Source organism: Eptatretus burgeri, chromosome 13, assembly GCF_056783735.1.
Source record: "Eptatretus burgeri isolate ZD-2024b chromosome 13, Ebu_testis_v1, whole genome shotgun sequence".
In the NCBI taxonomy this organism is placed as follows: domain Eukaryota; kingdom Metazoa; phylum Chordata; class Myxini; order Myxiniformes; family Myxinidae; genus Eptatretus; species Eptatretus burgeri.
In genome coordinates this window covers 76794594-76812296 of record NC_140973.1, presented here as the reverse complement: position 1 = coordinate 76812296, position 17703 = coordinate 76794594, and the positions used below count along the sequence as shown (strand labels likewise).

Here is a 17703-nt window from a genome sequence, read left to right as displayed (position 1 = left end):
GTGTGTGTCTGTCTTTGTGCCTGTGTGTGTGTCTGTCTTTGTGCCTGTGTGTGTGTCTGTCTTTGTGCCTGTGTGTGTGTCTGTCTTTGTGCCTGTGTGTGTGTCTGTCTTTGTGCCTGTGTGTGTGTCTGTCTTTGTGCCTGTGTGTGTGTCTGTCTTTGTGCCTGTGTGTGTGTCTGTCTTTGTGCCTGTGTGTGTCTTTCTGTCTGCCTGTGTGTGTCTTTCTGTCTGCCTGTGTGTGTCTTTCTGTCTGCCTGTGTGTGTCTTTCTGTCTGCCTGTGTGTGTCTTTCTGTCTGCCTGTGTGTGTCTTTCTGTCTGCCTGTGTGTGTGTCTTTCTGTCTGCCTGTGTGTGTGTCTTTCTGTCTGCCTGTGTGTGTGTCTTTCTGTCTGCCTGTGTGTGTGTCTTTCTGTCTGCCTGTGTGTGTCTTTCTGTCTGCCTGTGTGTGTCTTTCTGTCTGCCTGTGTGTGTCTTTCTGTCTGCCTGTGTCTGTCTCTCTGTCTGCGTGTGTGTGTCTTTGTGCCTGCGTGTGTGTGTCTTTGTGCCTGCGTGTGTGTGTCTTTCTGTCTGCCTGTGTGTGTCTTTCTTTGTGCCTGTGTGTGTCTTTCTTTGTCTGCCTGTGTGTGTCTGTCTTTGTCTGCCTGTGTGTGTCTGTCTTTGTCTGCCTGTGTGTGTCTGTCTTTGTCTGCCTGTGTGTGTCTGTCTTTGTCTGCCTGTGTGTGTCTGTCTTTGTCTGCCTGTGTGTGTCTGTCTTTGTGCCTGTGTGTGTCTTTGTGCCTGCGTGTGTGTGTCTTTCTTTGTGCCTGTGTGTGTCTTTCTTTGTGCCTGTGTGTGTCTTTCTGCCTGTGTGTGTCTGTCTTTCTGCCTGTGTGTGTCTGTCTTTCTGCCTGTGTGTGTCTGTCTTTCTGCCTGTGTGTGTCTGTCTTTGTGCCTGTGTGTGTCTGCCTTTGTGCCTGTGAGTGTCTGTCATTGTGCCTGTGTGTGTCAGACATTGAGCCTGTGAGTGTCTCTCTTTGTGCCTCAGTGTGTCTGTCTTTGTGCCTCTGTGTGTCTGTCTTTGTGCCTGTGTGTGTCTGTCTTTGTGCCTGTGTGTGTCTGTCTTTGTGCCTGTGTGTGTCTGTCTTTGTGCCTGTGTGTGTCTGTCTTTGTGCCTGTGTGTGTCTGTCTTTGTGCCTGTGTGTGTCTGTCTTTGTGCCTGTGTGTGTCTGTCTTTGTGCCTGTGTGTGTCTGTCTTTGTGCCTGTGTGTGTCTGTCTTTGTGCCTGTGTGTGTCTGTCTTTGTGCCTGTGTGTGTCTGTCTTTGTGCCTGTGTGTGTCTGTCTTTGTGCCTGTGTGTGTCTGTCTTTGTGCCTGTGTGTGTCTGTCTTTGTGCCTGTGTGTGTCTTTCTGTCTGCCTGTGTGTGTCTTTCTGTCTGCCTGTGTGTGTCTTTCTGTCTGCCTGTGTGTGTCTTTCTGTCTGCCTGTGTGTGTCTTTCTGTCTGCCTGTGTGTGTCTTTCTGTCTGCGTGTGTGTGTCTTTCTGTCTGCCTGTGTGTGTCTTTCTGTCTGCCTGTGTGTGTCTTTCTGTCTGCCTGTGTGTGTCTTTCTGTCTGCCTGTGTGTGTCTTTCTGTCTGCCTGTGTGTGTCTTTCTGTCTGCCTGTGTGTGTCTTTCTGTCTGCCTGTGTGTGTCTTTCTGTCTGCCTGTGTGTGTCTTTCTGTCTGCCTGTGTGTGTCTTTCTGTCTGCCTGTGTGTGTCTTTGTGCCTGTGTGCGTCTTTGTGCCTGTGTGTGTCTTTGTGCCTGTGTGTGTCTTTGTGCCTGTGTGTGTCTTTGTGCCTGTGTGTGTCTTTGTGCCTGTGTGTGTCTTTGTGCCTGTGTGTGTCTTTGTGCCTGTGTGTGTCTTTGTGCCTGTGTGTGTCTGTCTGTCTGTCTGTCTGTCTGTCTGTCTGTCTGTCTGTGTGTGTCTTTCTGTCTGTCTGTCTGTGTGTGTGTGTCTTTGTCTGTCTGTCTGTCTGTGTGTGTCTTTGTCTGTCTGTCTGTCTGTGTGTGTCTTTGTCTGTCTGTCTGTCTGTGTGTGTCTTTGTCTGTCTGTCTGTCTGTGTGTGTCTTTGTCTGTCTGTCTCTTTCTGTCTGTGTCTCTGTCTGTGTGTCTCTTTCTGTCTGTCTGTCTGTCTGTGTGTCTCTTTCTGTCTGTCTGTCTGTCTGTGTGTCTCTTTCTGTCTGTCTGTCTGTCTGTGTGTCTCTTTCTGTCTGTCTGTCTGTCTGTGTGTCTCTTTCTGTCTGTCTGTCTGTCTGTGTGTCTCTTTCTGTCTGTCTGTCTGTCTGTGTGTCTCTTTCTGTCTGTCTGTGTGTCTCTTTCTGTCTGTCTCTTTCTGTCTGTCTGTCTCTTTCTGTGTGTCTGTGTGTCTCTTTCTGTGTGTCTGTCTGTCTCTTTCTGTGTGTCTGTGTGTCTCTTTCTGTGTGTCTGTGTGTCTCTGTCTGTGTGTCTGTGTGTCTCTGTCTGTCTGTCTGTCTCTGTCTGTGTGTCTGTGTGTCTCTTTCTGTCTGTCTGTGTCTGTGTCTGTGTGTCTGTGTGTCTCTTTCTGTCTGTCTGTCTGTGTCTGTGTGTCTGTGTGTCTCTTTCTGTCTGTCTGTCTCTGTCTGTGTCTGTGTGTCTGTGTGTCTCTTTCTGTCTGTCTGTCTCTGTCTGTGTCTGTGTGTCTGTGTGTCTCTTTCTGTCTGTCTGTCTCTGTCTGTGTCTGTGTGTCTGTGTGTCTCTTTCTGTCTGTCTGTCTCTGTCTGTGTCTGTGTGTCTGTCTCTTTCTGTCTGTCTCTGTCTGTGTCTGTGTGTCTGTGTGTCTCTTTCTGTCTGTGTGTCTGTGTCTGTGTGTCTGTGTGTCTCTTTCTGTCTGTCTGTCTCTGTCTGTGTGTCTGTGTGTCTGTGTCTGTGTGTCTGTGTGTCTCTTTCTGTCTGTGTCTGTGTGTCTCTTTCTGTCTGTCTGTGTCTGTGTGTCTCTTTCTGTGTGTCTGTGTGTCTCTTTCTGTCTGTCTGTGTGTCTGTGTGTCTCTTTCTGTCTGTCTGTGTGTCTGTGTGTCTCTTTCTGTGTGTCTGTGTGTCTCTCTGTCTGTGTGTCTGTGTGTCTCTTTCTGTGTGTCTGTGTGTCTCTTTCTGTGTGTCTGTGTGTCTCTTTCTGTCTGTCTGTGTGTCTCTTTCTGTCTGTCTGTGTGTCTCTTTCTGTCTGTCTGTCTGTGTGTCTGTGTGTCTCTTTCTGTCTGTCTGTGTGTCTGTGTGTCTCTTTCTGTCTGTGTCTGTGTGTCTGTGTGTCTCTTTCTGTCTGTGTCTGTGTGTCTGTGTGTCTCTTTCTGTGTGTCTGTGTGTCTGTGTGTCTCTTTCTGTCTGTCTGTCTGTCTGTGTGTCTCTTTCTGTCTGTCTGTCTGTCTGTGTGTCTCTTTCTGTCTGTCTGTCTGTCTGTGTGTCTCTTTCTGTCTGTCTGTCTGTCTGTCTGTGTGTCTCTTTCTGTCTGTCTGTCTGTCTGTGTGTCTCTTTCTGTGTGTCTGTGTGTCTCTTTCTGTCTGTCTGTCTGTCTGTCTGTGTGTCTCTTTCTGTCTGTCTGTCTGTCTGTGTGTGTGTCTCTTTCTGTCTGTCTGTCTGTCTGTGTGTGTGTCTCTTTCTGTCTGTCTGTCTGTCTGTGTGTGTGTCTCTTTCTGTCTGTCTGTCTGTCTGTGTGTGTGTCTCTTTCTGTCTGTCTGTCTGTCTGTGTGTGTGTCTCTTTCTGTCTGTCTGTCTGTCTGTGTGTGTGTCTCTTTCTGTCTGTCTGTCTGTCTGTCTGTGTGTCTCTTTCTGTCTGTCTGTGTGTCTGTGTGTGTCTCTTTCTGTCTGTCTGTGTGTCTGTGTGTGTTTCTTTCTGTATGTCTGTTTGTCTGTGTGTATGTCTCTTTCTGTCTGTCTGTGTGTCTGTGTGTGTCTCTTTCTGTCTGTCTGTGTCTGTGTGTGTCTCTTTCTGTCTGTCTGTCTGTCTGTGTGTGTCTCTTTCTGTCTGTCTGTCTGTCTGTGTGTGTCTCTTTCTGTCTGTCTGTCTGTCTGTCTGTCTGTGTGTGTCTCTTTCTGTCTGTCTGTGTGTCTGTGTGTGTCTCTTTCTGTCTGTCTGTGTGTCTGTGTGTGTCTCTTTCTGTCTGTCTGTGTGTCTGTGTGTGTCTCTTTCTGTCTGTCTGTGTGCCTGTGTGTGTCTCTTTCTGTCTGTCTGTGTGTCTGTGTGTGTCTCTTACTGTCTGTCTGTGTGTCTGCGTGTGTCTCTTTCTGTCTGTCTGTGTGTCTGTGTGTGTCTCTTTCTGTCTGTCTGTGTGTCTGTGTGTGTCTCTTTCTGTCTGTCTGTGTGTCTGTGTGTGTCTCTTTCTGTCTGTCTGTGTGTCTGTGTGTGTCTCTCTGTCTGTCTGTGTGTCTGTGTGTGTCTCTTTCTGTCTGTCTGTCTGTCTGTCTGTGTGTGTCTCTTTCTGTCTGTGTCTCTTTCTGTCTGTCTGTCTGTCTGTGTGTGTCTCTTTCTGTCTGTCTGTCTGTCTGTGTGTGTCTCTTTCTGTCTGTCTGTCTGTCTGTGTGTGTCTCTTTCTGTCTGTCTGTCTGTCTGTGTGTGTCTCTTTCTGTCTGTCTGTCTGTCTGTCTGTGTGTGTCTCTTTCTGTCTGTCTGTCTGTCTGTCTGTCTGTGTGTGTCTCTTTCTGTCTGTCTGTCTGTCTGTCTGTGTGTGTCTCTTTCTGTCTCTGTCTGTCTGTCTGTGTCTCTTTCTGTCTGTCTGTCTGTCTGTGTGTGTCTCTTTCTGTCTGTCTGTCTGTCTGTGTGTGTCTCTTTCTGTCTGTCTGTCTGTCTGTGTGTGTCTCTTTCTGTCTGTCTGTCTGTCTGTGTGTGTCTCTTTCTGTCTGTCTGTCTGTCTGTGTGTGTCTCTTTCTGTCTGTCTGTCTGTCTGTGTGTGTCTCTTTCTGTCTGTCTGTCTGTCTGTCTGTCTGTCTGTGTGTGTCTCTTTCTGTCTGTCTGTCTGTCTGTCTGTCTGTCTGTGTGTGTCTCTTTCTGTCTGTCTGTCTGTCTGTCTGTCTGTGTGTGTCTCTTTCTGTCTGTCTGTCTGTCTGTCTGTGTGTCTCTTTCTGTCTGTCTGTCTGTCTGTCTGTGTGTCTCTTTCTGTCTGTCTGTCTGTCTGTCTGTGTGTCTCTTTCTGTCTGTCTGTCTGTCTGTCTGTGTGTCTCTTTCTGTCTGTCTGTCTGTCTGTCTGTGTGTCTCTTTCTGTCTGTCTGTCTGTCTGTGTGTCTCTTTCTGTCTGTCTGTCTGTGTGTCTCTTTCTGTCTGTCTGTCTGTCTGTCTGTGTGTCTCTTTCTGTCTGTCTGTCTGTCTGTCTGTGTGTCTCTTTCTGTCTGTCTGTCTGTCTGTCTGTGTGTCTCTTTCTGTCTGTCTGTCTGTCTGTCTGTGTGTCTCTTTCTGTCTGTCTGTCTGTCTGTCTGTCTCTTTCTGTCTGTCTGTCTGTCTGTCTGTCTCTTTCTGGCTGTCTGTCTGTCTGTCTGTGTGTCTCTTTCTGTCTGCCTGTCTGTCTGTCTGTGTGTCTCTTTCTGTCTGTCTGTCTGTCTGTCTGTCTGTGTGTCTCTTTCTGTCTGTCTGTCTGTCTGTCTGTCTGTGTGTCTCTTTCTGTCTGTCTGTCTGTCTGTCTGTCTGTGTGTCTCTTTCTGTCTGTCTGTCTGTCTGTCTGTCTGTGTGTCTCTTTCTGTCTGTCTGTCTGTCTGTCTGTCTGTGTGTCTCTTTCTGTCTGTCTGTCTGCCTGTCTGTCTGTGTGTCTCTTTCTGTCTGTCTGTCTGTCTGTCTGTCTGTGTGTCTCTTTCTGTCTGTCTGTCTGTCTGTCTGTCTGTGTGTCTCTTTCTGTCTGTCTGTCTGTCTGTCTGTGTGTGTCTCTTTCTGTCTGTCTGTCTGTCTGTCTGTGTGTGTCTCTTTCTGTCTGTCTGTCTGTCTGTCAGTGTGTGTCTCTTTCTGTCTTTCTGTCTGTCTGTCTGTGTGTGTCTCTTTCTGTGTGTCTGTCTGTCTGTGTGTGTCTCTTTCTGTCTGTCTGTCTGTCTGTGAGTGACTCTTTCTGACTGTCTGTCTGACTGTGTGTGTCTCTTTCTGTCTGTCTGTCTGTCTGTGTGTGTCTCTTTCTGTCTGCCTGTCTGTCTGTCTGTGTGTGTCTCTTTCTGTCTGTCTGTCTGTCTGTCTGTGTGTGTCTCTTTCTGTCTGTCTGTCTGTCTGTCTGTGTGTGTCTCTTTCTGTCTGTCTGTCTGTCTGTCTGTGTGTGTCTCTTTCTGTCTGTCTGTCTGTCTGTGTGTGTCTCTTTCTGTCTGTCTGTCTGTCTGTGTGTGTCTCTTTCTGTCTGTCTGTCTGTCTGTGTGTGTCTCTTTCTGTCTGTCTGTCTGTCTGTGTGTGTCTCTTTCTGTCTGTCTGTCTGTCTGTCTGTGTCTCTTTCTGTCTGTCTGTCTGTCTGTCTGTGTCTCTTTCTGTCTGTCTGTCTGTCTGTGTGTGTCTCTTTCTGTCTGTCTGTGTGTGTCTCTTTCTGTCTGTCTGTGTGTGTCTCTTTCTGTCTGTCTGTGTGTGTCTCTTTCTGTCTGTCTGTGTGTGTCTCTTTCTGTCTGTCTGTGTGTGTCTCTTTCTGTCTGTCTGTGTGTGTCTCTTTCTGTCTGTCTGTGTGTGTCTCTTTCTGTCTGTCTGTGTGTGTCTCTTTCTGTCTGTCTGTGTGTGTCTCTTTCTGTCCGTCTGTGTGTGTCTTCCTGTCTGTCCGTCTGTGTGTGTCTTCCTGTCTGTCCGTCTGTGTGTGTCTTCCTGTCTGTCCGTCTGTGTGTGTCTTCCTGTCTGTCTGTCTGTGTGTGTCTTCCTGTCTGTCCGTCTGTGTGTGTCTTCCTGTCTGTCTGTCTGTGTGTGTCTTCCGGGCTGTCCGTCTGTGTGTGTCTTCCTGGCTGTCCGTCTGGGTGCGTCTTCCTGTCTGTCTTCCTGTCTGTGTGTGTCTTCCTGTCTGTCTTCCTGTCTGTGTGTGTCTTCCTGTCTGTCTTCCTGTCTGTGTGTGTCTTCCTGTCTGTCTTCCTGTCTGTGTGTGTCTTCCTGTCTGTCCGTCTGTGTGTGTCTTCCTGTCTGTCCGTCTGTGTGTGTCTTCCTGTCTGTCCGTCTGTGTGTGTCTTCCTGTCTGTCCGTCTGTGTGTGTCTTCCTGTCTGTCCGTCTGTGTGTGTCTTCCTGTCTGTCCGTCTGTGTGTGTCTTCCTGTCTGTCCGTCTGTGTGTGTCTTCCTGTCTGTCCGTCTGTGTGTGTCTTCCTGTCTGTCCGTCTGTGTGTGTCTTCCTGTCTGTCCGTCTGTGTGTGTCTTCCTGTCTGTCCGTCTGTGTGTGTCTTCCTGTCTGTCCGTCTGTGTGTGTCTTCCTGTCTGTCCGTCTGTGTGTGTCTTCCTGTCTGTCCGTCTGTGTGTGTCTTCCTGTCTGTCCGTCTGTGTGTGTCTTCCTGTCTGTCCGTCTGTGTGTGTCTTCCTGTCTGTCCGTCTGTGTGTGTCTTCCTGTCTGTCCGTCTGTGTGTGTCTTCCTGTCTGTCCGTCTGTGTGTGTCTTCCTGTCTGTCCGTCTGTGTGTGTCTTCCTGTCTGTCCGTCTGTGTGTGTCTTCCTGTCTGTCCGTCTGTGTGTGTCTTCCTGTCTGTCCGTCTGTGTGTGTCTTCCTGTCTGTCCGTCTGTGTGTGTCTTCCTGTCTGTCCGTCTGTGTGTGTCTTCCTGTCTGTCCGTCTGTGTGTGTCTTCCTGTCTGTCCGTCTGTGTGTGTCTTCCTGTCTGTCCGTCTGTGTGTGTCTTCCTGTCTGTCCGTCTGTGTGTGTCTTCCTGTCTGTCCGTCTGTGTGTGTCTTCCTGTCTGTCCGTCTGTGTGTGTCTTCCTGTCTGTCCGTCTGTGTGTGTCTTCCTGTCTGTCCGTCTGTGTGTGTCTTCCTGTCTGTCCGTCTGTGTGTGTCTTCCTGTCTGTCCGTCTGTGTGTGTCTTCCTGTCTGTCCGTCTGTGTGTGTCTTCCTGTCTGTCCGTCTGTGTGTGTCTTCCTGTCTGTCCGTCTGTGTGTGTCTTCCTGTCTGTCCGTCTGTGTGTGTCTTCCTGTCTGTCCGTCTGTGTGTGTCTTCCTGTCTGTCCGTCTGTGTGTGTCTTCCTGTCTGTCCGTCTGTGTGTGTCTTCCTGTCTGTCCGTCTGTGTGTGTCTTCCTGTCTGTCCGTCTGTGTGTGTCTTCCTGTCTGTCCGTCTGTGTGTGTCTTCCTGTCTGTCCGTCTGTGTGTGTCTTTCTGTCTGTCTGTCTGTCTGTCTGTCTGTCTGTGTGTGTCTTTCTGTCTGTCTGTCTGTCTGTGTGTGTCTTTCTGTCTGTCTGTCTGTGTGTGTCTTTCTGTCTGTCTGTCTGTTTGTGTCTTTCTGTCTGTCTGTCTGTCTGTGTGTGTCTTTCTGTCTGTCTGTCTGTGTGTGTCTTTCTGTCTGTCTGTCTGTGTGTCTTTCTGTCTGTCTGTCTGTGTGTGTCTTTCTGTCTGTCTGTCTGTGTGTGTCTTTCTGTCTGTCTGTCTGTGTGTGTCTTCCTGTCTGTCCGTCTGTGTGTGTCTTTCTGTCTGTCTGTCTGTCTGTGTGTGTCTTTCTGTCTGTCTGTCTGTGTGTGTCTTTGTCTGTCTGTCTGTGTGTGTCTTTCTGTCTGTCTGTGTGTGTCTTTCTGTCTGTCTGTCTGTGTGTGTCTTTCTGTCTGTCTGTCTGTGTGTGTCTTTCTGTCTGTTGCCAGGTCACAATTCTCAACGGATCGGCATAAAAGTTTACCTAGTTATAGAGGTAGTCTCAACTGAGAAGCCTATCGATTTTGAGGTCTAATTTCTAAAATCATCCGATTGACTTAAAAAGTGAACAATATTTGCATCTTGGTCACTGGATTGGGAAAGAAACTACTTTTGAGGTCAAAAGGTCAAAAGTCAAACTTCTAAAATCTATTTCAATCTCTGAAAAAAAAAAAAAAATTTTGAACAAGGCTCACTTGGCTGTGCCTGGATGAATTTGAGGATAGAGGAGTAGCAGCTGAAATGGAATCCTATCCAGGTTCCTCCTGATGACTCCAATGCAGGACTGAACCAATTTGGTCTTCCGTTTGATCTGAATTGAATTTATTTTAATCCCATTCAAACACCACACAAAACAAGTTCTGGCAAGGGTCTGCAATCACTGATTGCTCTTTCTAGTTCTTATTGCAATTGGTAGATCATCAGTGTCTGACTCTGATAGAGCGCAGGCATAATGTCACATGGTTTCCTCTGTTCCTTGTACCTTCACAATAACTTAAAGCAATGCAGATTTTTGTTGAGCCGAAACAAAAAAAAAAAATACACTAAGGAGAGAATTATACAATTTAATATTCCAAGGCAAGACATGCCTATGCTGACATTATGCTGGAAGCAAAGCCTGCATAGCTGAAGACACCATTATGTCTAACCTGAAACCCAGGAAGAGAAATGGTAGCACGATTCAGAGAGAGCCAGAGGGGCAGTACAGCTTAGCTTCGATCAGGCGTCGGCAACCTAAACCAGGCCACGGGCCACCTCGCGGGCCGCACCCCCCTCCCAACCCGAAAAAACAAGCACACCGAAAATCAATGATAATAAATGTAATTGTAAATTGAACCTGAAGACCTTCAGCCATCTGAAACAACAACGAAAAAATATTTAAGACCAAGTTAAGTGGACTAGAAGCGAAAATAATTTATTGTGACGTACAGAGACTGTGATATATGTGGAAGAATCATGTCAACATATGTTAAATTTGCCGTCGGTTCAGAAAAATGTTTCGCGGGCCGCACCTAATGGAAATCCGGACAAGGCGCTGTGGGCCGCACGGGAGGAGCTCGCGGGCCGCAGGTTGCAGACCTCGGGCTTAGATGATCGAGCAACATAGCCCGAGTTTTATATCAGACAGATTATATCGATACTAGCATCTTCAATTCGTATCATTATTTTAGTCCATTTTTGTTCTTTTCAAACAGGTATTCCACGAGGACGTTTTGATTGTTAAGCCTCACACCATGCCACCATGGAGCAAGTTTTCACTGGTGCATCACTTCATGAAAATTGAACGATGTTGAACTTCTGGAATCCTTTGAAATTAAAGTTGGTCTGAAGCAACTACCGATGGGATATTTGGCAAGTTCCTTGCAAGGCGAGTGCATGCCAGTTACTACTGCTTTGTACAGCCATGCTCACACTGAGATACAGTTCCTCATTTTGGGATTTATTTTATCGTAAATATGATTAACAAGTGTAGCATCTCCAGTTAAAACTTTTCAAACACTACGATTTTACACACGGGACATTATATATTATGGTTTCTTTTCAGGGATACGTCTGCAAGAACAGAGCCAAATTCCCAGCTTAAACAATAGCAATTGATGACTTGCAATGCATGGGCTAGCAGGACAGCCAAGACCAGTGTTTCTCAAGGTGGGGCGTGGCAATATTTTGGTGGGGCATGAGGATTCAGAATTAATGAATCAATATATGATCGCTTTCATAGCTTTGCTAAGAGTTCCCTTCCTGGTTGACTCAGCCATTTCTGGTGGATTTATCTCAAGTACCAGAGCAATACCAAGAGGAGTTATGTGAGTTGCAACAAGATGAGTCTGTGAAAACTATTTTCAAGATCAAAGGAACCATGATGTGGCTGTCTGAGGAGAGCGAAAATAAATACCCAAACTCGACTACTTTGGCAAGGGAAGTATTGATAAATTTTCCATCATCTTACTTCGTCGCATGTGGATTTAGTGTTGTTACCGATTTGCTGCAAGCCAAGAGAAATCGACTGGAAATCACGAAAAGTGGTGATTTAAGGCTGAAACTGACAAAATTGGTTCCTCGAATCAAACAAATCTGCAGCCAGCATCAAGGGCAGGGCTCCCATTGAAGTGAGTAGCAATTGAATAAAATTTGCAATAAAGTTTTAATTAAAGCCTTTTGAATACATAATGTAGTATATTCTGTAGTGTCTCCAATCATAGTGGGGTGTACGATTTTTTTGAAAATCAAAGTGGGGCGTAGGACAAAAAAAAAAAGGTTGAGAAACACTGGTCTAGACCTAGAGCGATGCGAACTCACTTCCGAGTTGTATCGCCTAAGCTTGAACATCTCAGCAAAGCCATAAACCGTCATAGTCGTGTTTCGTAGACGGGGCAAAGGAGTGGCGTGAGCATGTGCCGTCCCTCGGTGGGTGTTAACCTGGGCGTCACCCTAACCATAAAGCTAACACCAGGCATAAATTGGGTCTACCACCACACATTTAATGGTTCTTGTATATTGTTTTTCATGCACCTTTTCAAAAGCACAAATCAAACTGCATCCAAGGGGATTATTAGAGTGGGTGGGCATTAAAGATCGTACGGCGTCCTCTGCACAAGGAGACGAGCAGTCTCCAGAAGCCTGAAATGGCAAATGTTTGCTGTTCACCTACAGAGGGCACTGCAGCATTGCCACAACCACACTCCCAGGATCAATTTTTAAAAAAAAACATGACGCACACAAGCAGCTACGTGCTGCAGGATACAAGGAGGCTTATAACAGGAGTTCAGTGTGGTCATTGTGGACACATGATGGGCTAAATATAATTCAACTAGTGTCTTACCTTGTGGAAAAAAAACAGTCAAGTACAAATATCAGTTACCACTCCTTTTCCAATGTTATTGGAGCACCGGTAATATGGATGGAAATTTCCACTCGACCCCACCCGTCCCGACAATGTTCCATTTTGATTAGTACAAACACCACAAAAAGCACACGCCGTATTAGAGTGGTAGGATAGCGATTCTAACGAATTCCCCCACCCCAACCTTAAAAGCCACAGTCTTGTGCATTACCAACAACTTTAACCTCATACGAAAAGATAGTCTCATTCATTCCTCGTCACATTTAATGACGATTAAGGAGACGAAGACGTTGGATGTTCTTCACACACACAGTTTCACGAAGCCACACACATCCAATGACATTGAACATTTGAATTCCAACTCCCAAATGACGTTCAATTCGTGAGCGATACCGAAGGAACCGCCAAAGGCCAAAAAAAAGAGCCCAAGGGGGGAGGGGGGGCGATCGAGCCGGTTAACGACATTTGAAAGCACAATACGTCGACTGTCGTTTTTCGAATGCAAAAAGTCGGTGACGTAAAATGGTGGAGGCGTTCGCTCCAAGTCTGGGAGGTCGGTGGTTCGAATCCCGATCGAGTGGTATCGGGAAAAAAAAAAAACGAGGAAACAACCATAGCGCAGGTTTTTAATGGATGCAATGGACTCCCGCGTTCAAGTTACTTGTAAGGGAATAATATATACGTTCTGCGGCACAATCGAAACATCTACACGTCCGGCGACGGCTGTGTTCCACACTGCCATAACCAGCTTCACCCTTCGTCCGCGTCCATCATTCTCCACACAAGGCGCACTTCTCGTCGCAAAATGAACATCGCATCAAACGCATCGCACATCTCGCACACGACGGTGACTGTGTGTGAGAATCCGAGCGACTCCATCGACACATTTGGACTGATTGGTAATTATTTCACAAGATCGAGTGAAGAACGCTTTCTTTACGGGGATATATGCTTTCACGTGTCGAGCAGCTTCACCTCCCGCCAAATCAACCTCAACAAACGCAGCACATTTTCTTTGTTTCATTTCTCGATTTAAAAAAAAATTAAAATAAATTAAAAAAAATGTATAGAAACAACAGGAAAATGTGAAATAACGTATTCATGAGGAAAAAAAAAATGTTATTTTTTTTAAAAAAACACAATTAAATCGATTAATTTAAAAACACGAAATGCATTTACCTCAAATTCGTTTCACCTTTAAGAAACAGTTTCTGAGCGAGAGAGAGAGAGAGGGAGAGGGAGAGGGGGGAAACGACGTCCCGTAATCCAAAATGGTGTCAAAAGCGGACACCTCGTGCCCGATCAACACAAACGTTACGCACCGTACGTAGATCCGAAGGAAAATTCCACTGCGAAACTTTCAATTCCCCTCCTTCGTCCAGAAAGAAAAATTAAACAAAAGATCGACTGGAAATAAATAAAATTAAAAAAAAAAAGGAATAAGGTTAACTTCGCTCAAACGATAAACTCATTGAAGAGGAGAAGAGGGTAGAAAATGTTAAATCAGATATTAAATTTTAGTCTATTTTTTTTTTCTTCCCCTCACGACAAAGACAAAGCACCAACCGGACAAAGCGCCGTGAATCTTTAAATAGGGAAAGCACGAGCTGCTCCTCCCTCAACGATTTTTCTCCTCACAGAACGCCCCCCTTGCTCCCGCCCTGACGTCACGTCCTCGCTCCACCCCCTTTTGAAACCGCAATGCACCCAGAAAATAAATTAATTAATACGTTTAAATAAATAAATAAATATATAATGAAATAACACAAAAAGCCCAACAAACTCTTCCTGTTATCCCGATTGCGACGTCGAAGCCTCCCTTTCTCGCCTCTGCTCCGAGCTCGTTTTTCCCTTGAGGTTTGTTCACTCGTCGAGTCCGCCGAAGCAATTTCATGCCTGAAAACATCGTGCTGGGCGCTTTTCCCACAAATCTCGCGGTCGCAGTTAGGGCAGGAATTTGGAATTTGTTCATGGCGCCGGCGATGGCTCGCCTCCTCTTCGCGAAGGACATCGTGAGATCTTTAACGTCCAAAAACGAATGTGGGAAGACGAGAGGGACAGCGTCCACACACATTGACGAATCATCCCTACCGACGTACCTTGTGAAAAATATAAAAAAACAAAATCCTGTCATGGCGAGTGAGTGTGCGTACCTCGAGGCCATCCTGTCAGCACCGATCAGTCCTCCGTATAAAATATAAATAATTCAGGATTTTTTTTTTAAACATCGATGATATCGATGCACAGGGGTGCTGCATCCTGGAGCATACCCACATCTAGAACGGAGAGCTCGGTCGCTGCCCTGTCGCCATCGCAACCGCATGACGTCAGGGAGTCGAAGATAATATGAACGATCATTCATTTGGGTTTGAAATACATGTATCGTACGTCGTCTTTTTATACGGTATATATACCATACTCTTTAAAGAACGTTGTTGTTGCTGAAGCAGTTTCTTGGCAAGGGATATCGTGAGTGGTTGGGAATTGCATTCCCGGGGTTGTTTGTCCGTGCTCTGTCCTCTTAAAAGGATGAAAAAAAAAAATTTTGGAGCCATTTTACCTCACGTCCCGAGAGTGTATTATTTCATTATATTGGGTGAGAAAGAAATCCCTTTTTCCGAAATTTTTATCCGATTTCACTCAATATTTCGACGTGATTGATGATTGAGCCCATCGTCAAATTGCAATCGTCAAAATATGTAATTACATTTCGAATATCAGCTTTTTAATAAGCCTTGATTCATTATTCATTATTCAATTCATTATTTTAGTGTTCAAATCATTATCGTCATTGAATTCAATTCATTATTCTTCATTATTCAACCTTTGTTCAGATTCAAACTTGCCAGGAGCCAATCACATTGCGCCAAGCCTCAAAGAGCCAATCAGCATTTTGGAAATCGGCAAACATCACTGCCCTGCACAAAAAAGGTGCAAAAACAGATCCCTGCAACTACAGACCAATCAGCCTTCTCCCAATCATCAGCAAGGTTATGGAATCCATCATTGCTTCAGACAACAAATCCTTCCTCTTCTCTAATGGCCTGATTTCTGATCATCAATTTGGTTTCAGACAAGGTCACTCTACCCTGGATATGCTGCTTCTGCTCTCCCAACAATGGATGGAAGCCCTCAATGCCAGACAGGAAATCCGAGCCGTATACCTGGACATATCACGTGCTTTTGACACCTTGCCCTGCTCACCAAACTCTCTTCCCATGGTATCCAAGGCCATCTCCACTCGTGGCTCGCAGACTTCCTCTCCTGTCGCAGTCACCGTGTGGCCCAAAATGGATTTCTTTCATCCCCTCTTCCTGTCCAGGCTGGAGTTATTCAAGTTAGCGTTCTGGGCCCTGTTCTTTTTCTAGTTTTCATCAATGATCTCTCCGACTCTCTAGAAAATCCTCGATATCTCTTTGCTGATGACTACACCCTCTGCCGTACCATCGGTCATCCCTCAGAACGGCAGGCAGCAGCTACTTCACTCACTGCAGATCGGGATAAAATCACAAACTGGTCCAACACGTGGAACATGTCTTTCAATCCGGACAAATCTCATACTCTCACTATGTCTCTTCGAAAGGACCGTTTGGAAACCCCCCCCCCCCATCCACTTTCTCAACAATCCTCTGGAAGAACTCCTTTCTTTCAAACTTCCGGGTCTCACTATCTGCCATGACCTTTCCTGGGAAAGCCACATTTCAAACCTCGCCTCCAAAGCCAGTCGCCGACTGGGAATCCTCCCTCGTGCAAAGTCCTTCCTCGGCCAACCTGAGCTCCTGACCACTTACAAAGCTTTTGTCCGCAGCCTGATGGAGTACTGCTCTCCCCTCTGGGCTGGTGCTCCTGCCACCCACCTTTCTCGGCTTCACGCTGTAGAAACCAAGGCATTTCGGATCATTGGCATCTCCCGCAATGAGGCTGAGTCTTTGGGCCTCTCACTCAATCACCGCAGGTTGGTCGGTGGTCTTTCTCTCTTCTACCGTCTCCTCTCCAGCCTCATCCCCCTGCTCTCTCTGCGATTTGTCCCCACCACATTTCCACAGGGTGCTCAAGGTCCGCCAACAAACCCCTTCTGGTAAAACTACCAAAATCACGAATCGCTGCTCACCTTCACTCTTTCATTCCTCTTTTTTCCCGCCTTTGGAATAAACTCCCTCACTCTATTCATTCCCATTCTTCCCCCAGGCCTTCAAAACAGCTGTTCACCACCACCTCTTATCATCCCCCATCCAAATCCTTGATCTTTTCTACCCCCGATAATCCACCCAAGCTCACCTCCTTCAAATTCCCTGCTTTCCTTCCTGAAAGTCCCTGTAATGTCCATCTTCTATTCCCCATGTTTCCCGTCCCATCCCTCTCCCTCCCACAGATCTCCTAATGTCTCTGTTCCCCACTGTTTTGTCCTTCCCACTCCCTCCCCTCTTGTCTCATGCCCCCCTTGATGTGCGTTGTGTGTTAGCTCTCACACGAGCCTCGACAAGGTATACAAAAAACAAACAAAAAAACAAGCAGTCATAGAGGGGTACTTACGAAATCGTCAACTTGACTTCTCACCTTGTCTAATAAAAGCTGTCTCAAAAGAAGGTAGCGACGCAAACCAGAAGTTTCTACGATGATTCTGTACCAAACCATCAAAAATCGTAACGTCGACCGAAGCAAAAATCTCCATTTCTCGACGCAATTATTTAATATTATTTTATTAAAGTCACAAAACCGTAATATTCGGCCATCCACCAACAATCTTTACATAATCCGACGGCTTAGCGAGTCAGGCATGCGGCGATAACCATTATTTGGATAAAAAATGACTTTTAAACACCATCTTTATCGAAAACACCGTCAGCGCGCACACGGAAAACCTTTACGTGATCAACGACGCCTCTGCTCGAGCGTGCTGCACCACGTGACGACCCGTGATGCGGCGAGTGAAATATTTTTATACAATCTTAAAATGTCTCCACAACATCCGATTTTTACCATAATTTCGACAACCGAGTTTTCAGCGTCCTAAGCGATTGCAAAAACTGAAGACAAAATTAAAATCAAAGTTAAAATGAACTCGTAACGTCAATCGAAGCAACAATACTCTATTTCTCCACATGAATTTACGGAATTATGTTTGACCTCACGGTGACCTTGACCTTTGACCGATTTTGACCAAAATCTAAGCAACACAATCATCATGCTCCTGAATCACGTGATGTAATTTGGCATTGGTAGCTTCTTCTGTTCTCGAGTTATCGTGCCTACACACAAACACACAAACACAAACACAAACAAACAAACAAGCAGTCATAGATTGGTACTTACGAAATCGTCACATTGACCTCTGACCTTGTCTTATAAAAGCTGTCTCTCGAGAAGGTAGCGACGCAAACCTGAAGTTTATACGATGATTCTGTAGCAAACCATCAAAAATCGAATGTTTTGGATGTTTGACCTCACTGTGACCTTGACCTTTGATAAATTTTAACCAAAATCTAATCAGCACTAGCCACCACCCTCCTGAATCACGTGGTGTAATTTGACATTGGTAGCTTCTTCCGTTCTCGACTTATCATTTTTTGTATGTTTGACCTCACTGTGACCTTGACCTTTGTCCGATTTTGACCAAAATCTAATCAGCACTAGCCATCACCCTCCTGAATCACGTGGTATAATTTGACATTGGTAGCTTCTTCCGTTCTCGAGTTATCTGTACCAAACCATCAAAAATCAAATATTTGACCTCACTGTGACCTTGACCTTTGACCGATTTTGACCAAAATTGAATCAGCACGAGCCATTACCCTCCTGTATCACGTGGTGTAATTTGACATTGGTGGCTTCTTCCGTTCTCGAGTTATCGAGCCTACAAACAAACACACAAACACACACAAACAAACAAACAAGCAGTCATAGACTGGTACTTACGAAATCGTCAAATTGACCTCTGACCTTGTCTAATAAAAGCTGTCTCTAGAGAAGGTAGCGACACAAATCAGAAGTTTCTACGGTGATTCTGTACCAAACCATCAAAAATCGAATGTTTTGGATGTTTGACCTCATTGTGACCTTGACCTTTGACCAATTTTGACCAAAA

At 45.9% G+C, this 17703-nt stretch overlaps 2 protein-coding genes across 23 annotated transcripts in view; both read right to left on the bottom strand.

Annotated features, from left to right (window-relative positions):
• Nucleotides 1-13266, bottom strand: part of LOC147014835 (sodium- and chloride-dependent creatine transporter 1-like) — a 115896-nt gene extending 102630 nt beyond the window's left edge. For 20 of the 22 annotated variants that reach the window (XM_085853181.1, XM_085853184.1, XM_085853183.1 and 17 more), the window contains exon 1: nucleotides 12941-13187. The gene's annotated coding sequence lies outside the window, so the exon portion shown is untranslated. Of the gene's footprint in view, nucleotides 1-12797; nucleotides 12830-12940 lie in introns of all 22 variants that reach the window. The other 2 variants (XM_085853174.1, XM_085853175.1) reach the window with 2 other exon arrangements.
• Nucleotides 4212-11128, bottom strand: LOC147014836 (uncharacterized). Its single transcript, XM_085850617.1, has 3 exons — nucleotides 11075-11128; nucleotides 6127-6892; nucleotides 4212-5467 (listed from the first exon to the last, which is right to left on the bottom strand). Exons 1-3 carry the CDS (start codon nucleotides 11126-11128, stop codon nucleotides 4218-4220), a joined length of 2070 nt encoding a protein of 689 aa, XP_085706743.1. The 3' UTR covers nucleotides 4212-4217.
• Nucleotides 13267-17703: the final 4437 nt, after the last annotated feature.